The sequence below is a fragment of the Musa acuminata genome, chromosome BXJ2-4 (genome assembly GCF_036884655.1).
Source record: "Musa acuminata AAA Group cultivar baxijiao chromosome BXJ2-4, Cavendish_Baxijiao_AAA, whole genome shotgun sequence".
NCBI classification, from domain to species: Eukaryota; Viridiplantae; Streptophyta; class Magnoliopsida; order Zingiberales; family Musaceae; genus Musa; species Musa acuminata.
In genome coordinates this window covers 8999272-9013400 of record NC_088341.1, presented here as the reverse complement: position 1 = coordinate 9013400, position 14129 = coordinate 8999272, and the positions used below count along the sequence as shown (strand labels likewise).

Below are 14129 nucleotides of genomic sequence, written 5' to 3'. Positions count from 1 at the left end.
TGTTAGATGGATGATTAGAGACAAATATTTATAGAAATTTGGATATGATATTTGCATTCCAAATCATAAAATAGCATTTATACCCCTCCAATGTTATTTATTTATTTATTTATTATTATTATTATTATCTACTTAAATTTATCACTTTAGCTATATTCTTATTTGTTAAGTACTTTATTTCATGCTTCAATCTTGTGGTTGATTGTGTATGGAACCTTTTAATAATCGTTTTAGATTATATAATTATTTCTCATTTATAGAGTAGTAGGTAAGCAATAATGAATCGATCTTAACTACGATACGAAAAATGAGCTGATATATTTTCGGAGCAATTAATTCGAACCACATTTCCGATTGAATTGAATATAAATACCAATTATTTGCATCGTAGTTTATCATTAATTGTTCGAGAATTATTTTTATATAATGTAAAATAATTCAATAATTCAATATTATATATATATATTTATTTATTTATTCGTGTCTAATTTTGGTTAAATTTGTAGGTTTTTTGGATTCAATTTGAGTATTTAATTTTTCTGAATTCATATCAAAAGGCAAAATGTTTGCTCCGCCGCTATCCCTCACTTAGGTGGGGCCCAGTTACCTTGGCCAATGGGAGGCTCTGTTACCTCACCACGACACCAGACAACGTTACACACAGGCATTAGAGCGACACGTGTTCGGGACACCTAATAGGTACAATCCATACCGAAGCCATGACCGCACGCTGATGATTTCCTCTGATCCATTGACCCAGCCGCCGCAGGTCAAAGACGCATGTGCCATTCGAAGCCTCCGGGTCCCACCCTCCCTATCACGTCTCGGCCAATGGAATTATCCAACCCAGACAACCCTGACCGGTATAAACAGCCGGGGATTCTGAGGCTCTTATGCCGCGAAACCACACGAGCCGAGCAAGAAGAAGCCTGTTTCTCCGTCGATGGATTCTCCAAACCTCTACTTCCGCTGCTCCGAATCCTCGGCCGCGTCCACACCCGAATCCCCGGAGCCTGCCCCGTGCTCCCGCCTCGACCAACCGCTTCCCTTCGACGTGAACGACGCCGATGAGATGCTCTTGCTGGACATGCTCATCGATGCTCCCGACGTGTCTAACTCTACCATGGCGGCAGAAGAGGTCGGGTCGAGCGTGACGGCGGAGCCCCCGGGGAGCGAGAAGAGCTACAGAGGGGTGCGGAAGCGGCCGTGGGGGAAGTTCGCGGCGGAGATCAGGGACTCGACGCGGCAGGGGGTGAGAGTGTGGCTGGGCACGTTCGACGACGCGGAGGCGGCCGCCTTGGCCTACGACCAGGCGGCATTGGCGATGAGGGGGACGGCGGCGGTGCTCAATTTCCCGGCCGAGCGTGTGCGGGCGTCGCTGCGGGACCTCGAGCTGGGGGTGGATGGGTGTTCCCCGGTTCTGGCACTGAAGAAGAGGCACTGCATCAGGAAGAGGAGGAGGTCAGGGGGCAAGGTAAGGGAGAGTGTTGTGGTCTTGGAGGACTTGGGTGCAGAGTACTTGGAGGAACTCTTGAGACTGTCAGAACCTGCAAGTCCTTGGTGATCATCCAATGGTCTTGCTTTCCTGTAGCTTGTTCGCTGTGATGACAAACAGCTTCACAAGTCTAATGATTTGCTCATTCCCATAAAATCTGGATCCATCTTCTTTCTTGATGCTTCACTGTATATTAAACCATGGCTGCATCATCATGTGGCCTACACAACGAGCAAAGATCTTCTCTCTCTCTCTCTCTCTCAATTTAAGATAAATGCTCAGATTACCATGTCAAAAGGTAGGCTATGACAAAAGAGGATGTCATGTTGCCTTTTTTCGATGAGCTCCATGTATTGCTAGACTCTGTCCAACTGAGTTTACGGCTCATATTGTTTGGATTGGAAGAGTTGATCTGAAACCATCTGAGATATGGGAGTGAGACAGAGATCATGTTTACTGGAGGAAACGATGTGCCCATCCCATATATTATATACGTATATAACAGTGGTTGTTCAAGAAATATATATACATATATAGTAGATAGGATAGCACAATTAAACAGGGGCTGTTCAAAAAATACATCACCCACACATTGATCATAGACATATTAAAGTTCGAACATGATCCAGCTTTGACAATCCTACAGTTTACTAGCAGCTAAGATCCAGCTGGTGCAATTGTATACAACCTTCTCTTGCATCATGGTGTTGTGTGTCAGTGGGTGTAGTGGAACTTTCAGCTCTGTTCTGAAATTTTCTATCAGTTTACAAAGAAATATCACATCATCTATAGAGTGCTTTCCCAAATTTTCCTGTACTTGAACCTTATTTTGAGATATATAATAAATCAATAGATCAGCAGCTGATTGATTGATGGAAAGAGAAAATGAAATAGAAGTTCTCTCTTCCTTCCCATGTGGTGTTTAGAAAATCTCATTCTTTTGCATGCAGTAGTTAGAAAATCTAGTGATAGAAACAACTCAATGGTTCACAAAATTTTCCTTTGTTTTACAAAATAGAATTTTATGCTACCAGGAAAGCACTAGAGAGAAAATTGAGCAAAATAGAAACAAGATTGAATAACTTGGATCATCATTTGGTTGCTCTTTTGTAGGCTACCAAGCTGGCCATCAGAAATGACTTGGACTGCAGTTTGATCCCCCCCCCTTTTTTTTGCTTTCCCTTACAAATAGGTCAATCTTTTCTGTGACAAGTTTGTGGTCAAAATAAAAATATTTTCTCAGATCTCTATGATCTAAATTTAGGATATACTGACATGCATGATATCCTTGGACTCAACTTTAAGCAGAACTAATATGACAATGATGTGTCTGTAGGTGGAAATATTCAACATGAAAGAACGAAGGGGAATTGCACTTCCTGTGATGAAGACAAACACGCATGGGTCACATCGCAATCCATTTATGACTTGGTCCTGAGTTGTTATTGTCATTGTTCCTTCCTGGAACTTAATCCAACCATGGTGGACATCACATCTTATGATTGCTCTATTGTTCTTGATGCAATGCTTATATATACACGGAGAGAGAGAGAGAGAATGAATTGGTCAAGAGAGATATCAATTCAATCTAAAATTTTACTAAGTTGTGGATATAATCCAACATGTGCCATCCAACTTTCGTCAATTCTTAGCAATATACGAGTGTTTTTTATTTCTATTTTTAATTCTTCTTTCATACATAAATATTGTTTATATATATATATATACATACATACTGTTGTTTTAATATTATATACATGAGGTCATGTCGACATCACATGTGGCTCTAAAATGTCAGGAATATTATGTGAGCCATAATCATAGTGGTCAAGATGCATGATGAAGTCAAGTTTTAAGACCATTGACTCTTCCTTTAATTTTGGGTGGAGATGTAGGCCTGAGATAGCATTGTTTAGGGCCTCACATTGAGATCAATGCCGTATGCAGGTGGGATTTCCTGAACCTGTCACATCTTGCATCACCAACATCCTTGTGATCTCAATCATCTATTTATTTTGAATAAAAATAATTAAACACGGCATAGCTGGTAGGACCAAAATAAATTAAAATTAGAATAACTCTTCTGCGGTCCCTTCCAACCCTTACAAACATGCTTAGCCTTCACCTGTACAATTGTCTCAGGTTGTCTTCAGAACCACATGTTTGCAATTTAAGGAGGCACAATGATCACTTTATACAATGGGGTGGGAGGTGAAGACCAGCCACGGAATGGTGTTACACAAATCACTGCTTGCTTCCTCACAGGTTTTAGACATTACATGCAGTACCCCAGCTGTTCTGAATGACAATCCATCCTTGTACAGGATTCGTGAAGTGAGACAAATAGGAAATATGTTTTGACACTGTTCTAAATCCTTGTTAAGGACGTGCTGGAGTGGGTAAAAAGGTAGGACTCCCTTGGAGATCTGTTCATGTGTGTTTGTACATTTCCCGGTCCAAGAAAGCGCACCAAAATTGATTGTGGCTTGTATGGACAAAACTAAGCATATGTCTCAGTTCTTTTGGAATGTCACCATGCAAAACAAGGCAATGCAGCGGAAAACTACGCCGTTGATAACTAGGACCACTATACACAGCCACCAGTCACCGATGTTGTAGCCGTTCTTTATGAGAGAACCGCACCGAGTCACCAGCCACACTCCAGAATACCTGAAACAGACAGTGACGGTATTAAAGCGAGCATATCAATAGATTTCTCTTGTGTTTCAAGTGCTTTATTCTTGTTTTCTTTCCGGAATGATGAGATGAGTAAAACAGAAAGCAGAGTGTTAAGTACTAGTATGGGTGCTACTTGATGTACAGGTGAAGAACCGCAACTGAAGTTCACATTATCAAAAGAAATATATCTTAATCAATATTGTTGTCCGACGAAAAATTAGCTCATGGGGCTAATACAAGAGCCGCATTCCAGGCATATAAAGCAATCAGCAACAGAAACGGGGTGCCATTTTGCGTGCCGAGAGCTCATACATAAGCTTTAGCTTCAGATGATGGCACGTTAGACAGCTGAACTCGAGCATGATTCAAAGGCCAAAGTTATGTTTATGCTGATTTTTACAAATAAAGTGCATGAAATTGTAACTCTTAGTACTACTAAATCCCAAGAAACAACTTAAGCGCTGTATTTAAGCTAACAAACACATCAAAGTTGCCTGGTTTAAGCTGTCAACAAGCACATCCTGTCAATGGGAATAACTCATATGCTCTATTAACATAGATGGGTTAGAAATGCAATGGTTGTTTAACCATACCTTTCAGCATTTGCAATTACAAATGCTTCCAGAGCCCACTTTGTATAGCATAAATTTGCCAAGAATTTTGAAGTCTTCTGCTGAGTTGCTAGGAGAGTTAAAACAACAGGAAGTAGCACCGACCACTGCAACATGAAACACGAATGTTAGTGAAACAAAATGATATGAACGAGAAAGGGCAAGTCCAAATGGTATTGATTCTGTGATGGAACACACACCAATTGTGCTGAACCTGGCTGGAAGAACATTGCAAAAGCATATGCGATTCCGGTTACACAATAAACAAGTCCGACCAAGATGATGTAGTTATCTAAGATGGAAGACCTGGGATTGTTGAAGAAGTAGAACATAGAGAGATAAACTATTGGCTTGATTATCGTATTGAAATGATCGATTGTATCTCTTGCTAGAAAATAAGCCAGCGAACTCATGCCAGAAGCTCTTTCTCTCAAATATTGCAACCTTTCAAGTGAAAATGATCTCAGTGCTCCAATCTTGCACAAAAGAGCTGCAATTTAACAGTAATTATCGGTCATAGTAGGAAGTATAAAGTTTTTGCTCCAGATGCTACATGAATCGCAATGTACAAGATGACATTAAAAAAATATAACTGAGATGTCATGATCTTAGCATGCATTTGTTATCAACAATGAGTTGTATTAAATAACACACGATGTAAACTCATGAAGCAAACGTTTGAAATTACGCAATCTCCGACTTACAAACGGCAATGACGGTGTAAGTGTAACCCAGTGCACCAAATGTTTCATCGCTCACTTTCGCAAGTGTTCCTAAGCACACACCAGCAAGACATAAGATAAGAAAGTCAACTCCTTGTATTCTGGCCTCCCTAAGACGTTGCTTGCCAACCCTGAACATGAAGAGTTACGCATCAAATTCGAAAGCTCAGTAAAAGAAGATGAACAAGTTTCACTTTTGAGACACCTAAGCTGTAAAGTTACCTTCCCAAGAAATACTTGTATTGCCTGAGAACACCGGGAGTTCCGCGGTTGGACAAATCTTTGGATTTAGAGAAATTGTACTCGTACTCATCTCGCTTTTGTCCTACGATATCCTTCACATTATCCCATACTTCTCCAGCAATGGATTGTGTCTCAGAGCCAGTGGTAGCAGGACTTGATCCACCTCCCCTCACTGATGCATCGATGTCACCAGCATCCTGTAGCATATCTCGGGGCACTTCGTACCCATTGTGCAACATCCATCGCAGCGGCAGCTCCTTATAATTCACACCTGTACTTGTGCTTGGCTTCACTATCCCTTCTAAAATATCAATGAAGTAATCAGGAGGGTTCACGCGCTCGGGGACATTAATCCCTAGCCCTGCAAAGTATTCTTCCACTTTCTTCACTGATCCATGGTATACTGTCAGCCCTCCTTTTGCTAGAAGTATCAAGTCATCAAACATCTTGAACAACGTATAGCTGAATCAGAAGAAAATTGCACTGAGTTATTCGTTTCTACGGAGCAGTGATACATTTACTTCTGCAAGCAATAGATATAGAAATTGCTTTGAACATTTGCAAGTTATGCTTTGTGCAGGAAACGATGTGCTGAGCTTATAGTTTGTACGAATGAGATCTATCATGCAAGAAAATAGAAATTTAAAGGTCAGTTTGCGTTTTGAAGTTACACAACTTCATGCATATGCAGAAAAAGGAATGAAGGCAATTGTACGATTAACTGAAGGTCAGTAGAATGTGTGGCATATTAAGTGGAGAACAAGCAACACACATTTTTAGCAGAAAACACATGAATACTAACTAAACCAACCTGGGTTGGTGAACAACCATGCAGATGTTTACCCCTTCAAGGGCCTCCCGGCGCAGAGCTCGAAGAAGCAACTGAGATGAAGAACTGTCCAAACCAGATGTTGGTTCGTCCAAAATCAAAAGAGAGGGTTCCATCACCATCTCCAGACCAACATTTACTCTTTTTCTTTGCCCGCCAGAGATACCACGTTTCTCTACAGTCCCCACCAGCGAGTCCCTCACTGCCTGTAGGCCTAAAGACTCGATAACTCTCTCAACAACTAAAACTTTGTCAGGCTTAGACAACTCTGCTGAAAGTCTGCAACACATGAGAAGAGAAGAGTTAATATCATGTAAAAAGTATCCATCTGAACAGTGAAATTGAAACGAGGCTCTCTGTCACTTGCCACTGCACAAGCAGGCTGCAGGACTTGTTGTACATATCTCAATTTCTATCTTTGAGCTATGCCTAGGATGATCTGAACTTACGAAAAACGAAGTCTATACTATTAAAATTGCTGGATTTTTTTTAAATCTTAATGAGCAGTATAAATCCTAAAAAACCTAATGAGAAATGAGAGAATGCTTGTAGAAAACTATGTTGAAAGTCTCTTCTCACCTGCATCTAGCACTGAACCAAAGATTCTCCTCCACCGTCAAATTTCCATGAACAATATCATCCTGTGGCACAAAACCAATGATCTTTTTATATGAGCGTATGGGTTCTGCTTTCCCATTGATGAGCACAAGACCTGAAGTAGCACATCCTGTTGCCTTTCCAGCCAAAGCATTCAGAAAAGTGGTTTTCCCAGCACCAGATGGGCCCATCACTGCAGCCACACGACCAGGCATAAGTTTTCCTGTTACAGACCTCAGGAGTTTCTTCTTGCTCCCTTTCAAGGTCAGCGTGAGGTCCTTGAAAGCAACCTCGATCATGGGCCTGGTTCTTATATCGGTGTCAGTGGCCATGGAAATCACTCCGGAAAAGGTCAAGTTTTTGTTCTGCTGTTGCATGGCTTTTTCCTTCTCTATCTGACCATATGCATACTTGAAGATTTGGCTGCGCGTGTGCATCTGTTTACCTTTGGGCATGTTCTTCTTTAGGTTCTTGTCCCCTATTTCGACGTGGAAGCCTTCGTAAGTATCAGGATTCTCCTCGAGCGATTGCATCATCTTGGTAAGGTTACTTGGTTCCTTCTTTGAAGGTTGGCCGAGACCCTTGGGAGGATCTTGTCGAACAGACTTTTTACGAGAGAATGTGCGAGACAACTGTGTCTGTAAGCCAACTGCATGTTTCTTAGCAACATCTTTGGCTGTTTTCCACCTTTCACGAGCTTGGACAGTCTCTCTTGCGTGTCTTGCGGCAGCTTCCCTAGATTTTGCTTGTTTTCTTTCCCGGCTGGTGAGGATTTGGCCAGAGAAGTTATAGATAATTAACAGCAGTAGACTCAACGCAACCTACAGGTATTGTCAGAGAAGGTTAGTGCCATCCATGCCACATGCACTTGCAAAACCTTCAGGCCGTAGCAACTGTAGATATGGATCTATACTGAGTACAGTAACAAGTTTTCCAAGGAATGCTAAAACCAATAATTGCTATCTTTAAGTAAAGCAGATTAAGCTAATGTTCAAAGGTGGTCTCGAGGGTTCAACTTTGATAAACAACATGAACAGGAGAATTTAGTACGAGGGAAGGCTCACCATCAACAAGGCACCAAATATTGTAATATCTTGATTGGCAGAATTTGGTGGACAAGAGCTTTTCTGAAAGCATCCTGCAAATGCATAATAATTTCAATGAAAGAAATGCCTGCACGATTTTATACAAATTCAAAAGAAAAATTATGTCCAGGCTTAACTTCTCAGAAGATTAAAAGGCAGCACACAATATTGTTGTAGATATGCAAACAATATTGGTATTATATAAAGATTATGTCATAGAAAAGAACACAACTTGTTGGGTTTGCAGTTCTAAAGATAGTAATGACCTTTACTATGACTTCAGTGTTTCTCTAATGTCTACGTTCTGTTGGAGGGCCAGTCCTCTGGAGATATAGAGAAATCACATATTGTATGGCCTGGAACATTGTTATAAATTGTTCCTTTACTTAAAAACCTTGGCAAACCATTGATGTAAATCATTAGTCAGGCCATGGAAATGTTGGTTGTTTTCCCTCTTATCTTTTATCTCCTTCTATTCTGTTTTGCTGCTAAAAACCAAATAACATCTTCCAAATGGAACCAATAAAAAAGTCTGAATCAGCAACATAAAGTCACTCAATTTAGGTGGCAAACATTACATTTGAAAAGTTACATTCTGCGTGGCCTATCGACTATTATAAAAAAGAAAATAGGATTTTAAATGTCAACCAAAATCTTTTTAAGACTATAATTTGTGTTTTTTGACATTAAGATGTTGACTATAATTCAGAACTAAAATACAAGTTGCTTTATAAAATATTTCAGTGAAATTTAAAATTGAAATTCAGTTGGACAATAATTCATCCATGGTTCCAAATTCCTAGCCTATCGAGTTTCATTCATCTTAAAGGACAAGTTGCAGATTGGAAGATCTACATTACTAGCTTCAGATTTATTGATGCAATGAAGAAGCAATCCTCTAAAATGTCTCCTAAGCTTAGAAAAGCATAAAAAAGAGTGGAAACACACAAGTTTTATTGTTGGGAATAATTTATGTCAAAAGCACAAAAAAACCAGAAAGAAATTGCATACAGTTTGTTGCATGAGGTCACTAGTGCTTAGCAAACATAAGAATGTTTTGATATTTATAACAAAATATATGGGAGAATGACTAAAGATGACAATATTTGTTATCATATAATTCAGTGTTAAGTCCATCTCGGGTAGAAAAGATTGGATGGAGTAATCATTTTATCAGATCATTGAAAAATGGAGGATCAGGTTGATGTTTATCAAGAATTCAGAAATCATAAGTTCCAATAAACATGGTGCAGGTAATGGGTAACCTTGAGGTGATAGAAAGGACTAGGGAAAAAAACTAAACGTAGATGATTAAGGGTACAATATCTGGAAAGAATAATGCAGGCAGGAATCCCAAAAGTAGATGACATAATGGCAAACTGTTTCACAATCTAGCACATGATCACAGCATTTTTATGACTAAAATGTTTAATCTGGACCAACAACAGCATGCTGAGGACTGCAGTGGAAACAAAGACATTGGCATTAAAGAACACAACTGGTGACGAAACAACAGAGTCAAGACAGAGACTAAACATTACCAAGTTTCTGATCTATGATTCATATTAGCATCTTAGAATGAAATATATGTCAGGGAATTACTGGGAACCCAACTACTAAAAGGAACTTACTCGTCTGAGTAGTAGAACCCTTCCTGCAGTAATATCTGAAGAAGTATTTCAATGGATATTAGTTGCATAAATAAAAAATAAGGATAACATTGTGTGGTATGATTGACTTGGAGAAAATAAGTATTTTTTAACTGATACTTATAGCAAGAGAACAGGAAAATTAGACAAGTAGGTTTGAGAAACAATACCCACTACTACAAGAAATTTTCTGTATGGTGCTTGGACAGTAATATCCTGCTGGGCAAAATATTTCACTACTAGTTCCAACATCTGCCCACATATCAGCACTCCCACAGGTATGATTTGGCTGTCCAGGAGGTAGCTGATAATTGTACCTGAAATCTTCCTAAGTTTTAACATGTATATGGTAAAATATTCAAGCAATTGTATAAATATAAATTAATAAGGAACTTTAGGAGATCAGGATAAACTTACGGATCACAGACCCCAGTAGTTTTGTTCAGTTTTCCAAGTGGGCAATATGCACCTAATGGGCAGGCTGCAGGTTATTAAAGAAAATGAAATCAACAACATTTCTTAACAATTCTGGATTTCAATGAAATAGGTAAATGTATATATACACAGAAAGAATAGAAAAAAATTCCTTTTGAGCACATCAAAAGCAAACAGTAATCAGAAGCACAGCTAAATTATGTTAAAAAGTCCAAGGCTTATTTTCCTTTTCTCTTTCTGTTTTTCTTTTTTTTTTTAAAGAGAGAGAGATAATATTTCTTGCACTTACACTATAGCAGACATAAAATTGCATTATTGCTTAAACATGTTAAATAAACTAAAATATTTCCTTATGGTGTTTGAGAAACTCATCCAGAGGATACATTTCAGATGTCACGTTTTTGAAATTTAAACAAATACATACTCGCTGATAACTCTTTAAGAAAGCAATAGACTTGCAAATTGAGAAAAGAGAGAGATTCAATAATGCTGTACTGTTCAGAACATAATGCAGTGACATATATATGAAGGGAATCATATCAGTTTATGCTGTTCTATAATAAAATCCTTATAAGAAGCATAAATATTAGGGGAGGTCGAAACGTCTGATGCAATGAACCTGAAGGAATTCCCTCAGTTTTACCTTAAAATGAAGAGAAATCGTTGCAAGGCATAGTGCCATTGTAACAACTATACTGTCCATTAATGCAACTGCTACATTGAAACAAGTACTGTTCAACAATCTATGCAACTTAGATTTTGGCTAGGACCTAAAGGCTCTGGTACAGGTTTTTTAGTACTTGAGATAGCTCATTGTCCAACAGTAAACAACATTGAGAGTTGAGACCACATCCTTCATATGGTACTATTCAAGATAGGAAGCCATTCTTGAAAAATGAGGAAACTCAGGTAAACTGTAAATGTTTCAGATACAAAAGTCTGATATTTATATGGAAAGAACAGGAAGGAAGAAATGCAGCAGAAATAAAGAAATTCTAAAAAGATTGCAGATGTCACATATGATTTTGGAACTTTTTAACATATAAGACATCTGATTTTTCTGCAGTACTATTGTATATTTATGTAAAGAATAGAGAAATTGTTTGAAAGATTCTGAAACCTTTAACAGACATATGATAACGATCATAAACTGCAGATAGTGTAAAATTCATAGATCTGAATCCAAGAGAGAAAATAAAGATACTCACGGATCATGCAAGTGATACCATGAGGACAGAAGAAACCCTCACAACAAGGGCGACAGTTGATACTTCTCATAGGAACAACCTTGGAATCTTTAAGATTCACTTTCTGGTCTTCGAAAATACTGCAAGCCCATCCTGGCTCACATCCAGATACCCATGATGTCAGATTGCAATTCTTGTTGGGTCTTAGATAATTCTTTTTTCCACCATTATCATAGAAGCTGCTAAAGTAGAACTTAGTTTCTGCAGCCGTGCATAAGCGTCGAGTAAGATCTCCTGTCAATTCAAGTAAACAATGCATGAGAAATTTATCTATTATAATATAATTATATACCACCTGGAAAGGGATGTAAAATATGATGATTCTAGTCTGTCTATATGCTGTAGAAACACAAAAAATCATTCAAATAAAAGTGAAAAGTTATCATCCCAACTTCTTTAATAATGATTGGGAATGCACTATGAAAAATTCTTTACTTTAAGAGGTATATCATCATAATACACTGAGCCATCCAATGTCGCATTCATCTTAATGCACCTTCATTTCTCTTTACCAACCATAACTTCAGCCAATTAATTATGCTCCAGCTAGCAAGGACTGAATCTACAAACTTGTATGTTCCAATTGTCCCTTACCAGAAGTGCATACCCTATAAAATCTGTATATATCATCTCAGCAAGCGCATTACTATGATATTTGATCTTGGCTCTGATGGAACAAACCCAAACCATTCTATTCAAGTCTTGCTTAGAGACACAAACAAAATTTTATTTTATTTTCGCAAATTCTTGCACCTACAGAAAAACTTTTTTGCTGTGTTACCTAGCCATTTATATTAACATTTTCTCAAAAATGCTCCCTTTTAAAGGCCAGAGTACCAAGTTTCTGACACTATAGACTAGATAACTATCAGTAATTTAGTAATACCATACTTGCCTGATGCCCACAATTTCATATTCCAATTTTGTATAATCAACCTTGTACACAATAGGGTTTGTGCGCTTTCAGATGCAAATTTCTCATAATAATGCCAGCTATTCCACCCAAATCTTCCGTAATTGGCTTGTGTTTCATGAAATTCACCTTCATTGTTTGATTACACAAGGCAATTTGAGTTCGATAGACGAGATGATTGCTCATGTTGAAATGATTGTGAACAGAGTTAAGAACGCGTTGTACTAGGAAAAGAAAGCAAGAAGAGCTCATACCATTAGTCTCTTTCATGCATTTTGACAAGAAACTCAAATCCGACGAGAAATTGAACGCCTCATTCCAATCCTTATCCCTGGAACCAAATAACATCACCTCGAGAATCAATCCCCTGCATCTAAAAAGCCAACAAACCAGCGAGACAAGAAGCGCCAGCAAACATACGCGTTCTGGACGCAGAAATCCAGATGCTGGCCCATTTCCATGGCGAAGCTGCCCGTGAGGTTCATGATCCGGTCGTAGATGACCCCGGCGAACAACGGGGACGCGCCCTGGGCTTGGCTCCCGTAGTCATAGTCATCGTCATCCTGGCATTGCCCGAGGGGCAGGCGGCCAAGGAGGATCGCCGTGGAGGCGATGATGACGATGAACGTGATGTTGGAGGCCGGTCGCGGCCTCCGGCGGGACCATGCGGCCAGCATCACGGGATCCGTGCGATAAGGAGTGTTGGAGGCCGATGTCCAGAGGAGATCAGGTTGGGGGGGGGAGGGGTTGAACTGGGCAACGTGGGCTGTAGGAATGGTAATTTAGGGTTGTCGAGAGGGGAAGGAGGAGGTGGTGGTGCTGGTGCTGGTGCTGGTGGTGGTGGTGGAGTGGAGAGGGGTGGGGAGGAGAAAGGAACGGAGGGGAGAGAGAGACGGCGCGAATCCAGGAATGGCGAGGGCATTCGGTCGCTACTAACGGGGCGGGAAGTGAGGAGGGAGATGGTCGTCTTTAAATGACTTGGACATACAGTCCAAATGCATTGGGTTTTCCTTATATTTCCCTCCAAAATTTATTCTTATATACATCTTAAAATTCAGATTTTTGCATATATATATATATATATATATATATATATATATATATATATATATATATATATATTTGATGTTTCTTGATAGGTATGTTTAATCACACACATCAATTGAGGAGTAGGGAACCAAGATTTTGTAAGAATTAGTAATTATAAAATAAAACTGTATGAGGCCCACCTTAAGAAATAATTTTTCACAAGCTTATATGTTCACATCAAAAAATAAATGATGATTTGTCAATTGATAAGCATTTTCTCAAAATAAACATACTCTTTTACATTATTCATTTATACAAATTGATTTATCAATCGATCAGCATTTTCTCAAAATAAACATATTTTTTTACATTATTCATTTACACAAATTGAAATGAGTCAATAAACAAGTCCCAAGAAATACAAGTTATACATTATAACACAATCATCCAAATCTTCCCAATTTTACAATATATTATAACACTATATCCACATATTTTGCAATGCTATCAAAATTTATTTTTTTAGAAGGTGTTTCCTATAGTTGTGCTGCATGTAAACCTAAATTTTGAAATATATAACCTAGTATTGTTGGGT

At 38.9% G+C, this 14129-nt stretch overlaps 2 protein-coding genes across 2 annotated transcripts; one reads left to right on the top strand and one right to left on the bottom strand.

The window, feature by feature from the left end:
* Window positions 1-904: 904 nt before the first annotated feature.
* Window positions 905-1944, top strand: LOC135583290 (ethylene-response factor C3-like). Its single transcript, XM_065102083.1, has one exon. The coding sequence runs from the start codon at window positions 944-946 to the stop codon at window positions 1562-1564; it is 621 nt and encodes a 206-aa protein (XP_064958155.1). The 5' UTR covers window positions 905-943; the 3' UTR covers window positions 1565-1944.
* Window positions 1945-3869: 1925 nt separating this feature from the next.
* On the bottom strand, window positions 3870-13398 carry LOC135608992 (ABC transporter G family member 28-like). Its single transcript, XM_065102082.1, has 14 exons — window positions 12926-13398; window positions 12760-12836; window positions 11554-11826; window positions 10328-10391; window positions 10081-10227; window positions 9893-9927; window positions 8241-8314; window positions 7159-7997; window positions 6562-6858; window positions 5730-6212; window positions 5490-5638; window positions 4986-5275; window positions 4768-4892; window positions 3870-4165 (listed from the first exon to the last, which is right to left on the bottom strand). Exons 1-14 carry the CDS (start codon window positions 13180-13182, stop codon window positions 4009-4011), a joined length of 3267 nt encoding a protein of 1088 aa, XP_064958154.1. The 5' UTR covers window positions 13183-13398; the 3' UTR covers window positions 3870-4008.
* Between the last annotated feature and the right edge of the window lie 731 nt (window positions 13399-14129).

Excerpts from the sequence above, each read along its gene's own strand:
- LOC135608992 (XM_065102082.1), bottom strand. The coding sequence starts at position 13,182 with ATGCTGGCCGCATGGTCCCGCCGGAGGCCGCGACCGGCCTCCAACATC. Across the intron at positions 8,315-9,892 it reads GGGTTCTACTACTCAGACGA|GATGCTTTCAGAAAAGCTCT; the intron begins GTAAGTTCCTTT and ends ATGCATTTGCAG. Across the intron at positions 7,998-8,240 it reads TATTTGGTGCCTTGTTGATG|GTTGCGTTGAGTCTACTGCT; the intron begins GTGAGCCTTCCC and ends CAATACCTGTAG.
- LOC135583290 (XM_065102083.1), top strand. The coding sequence starts at position 944 with ATGGATTCTCCAAACCTCTACTTCCGCTGCTCCGAATCCTCGGCCGCG.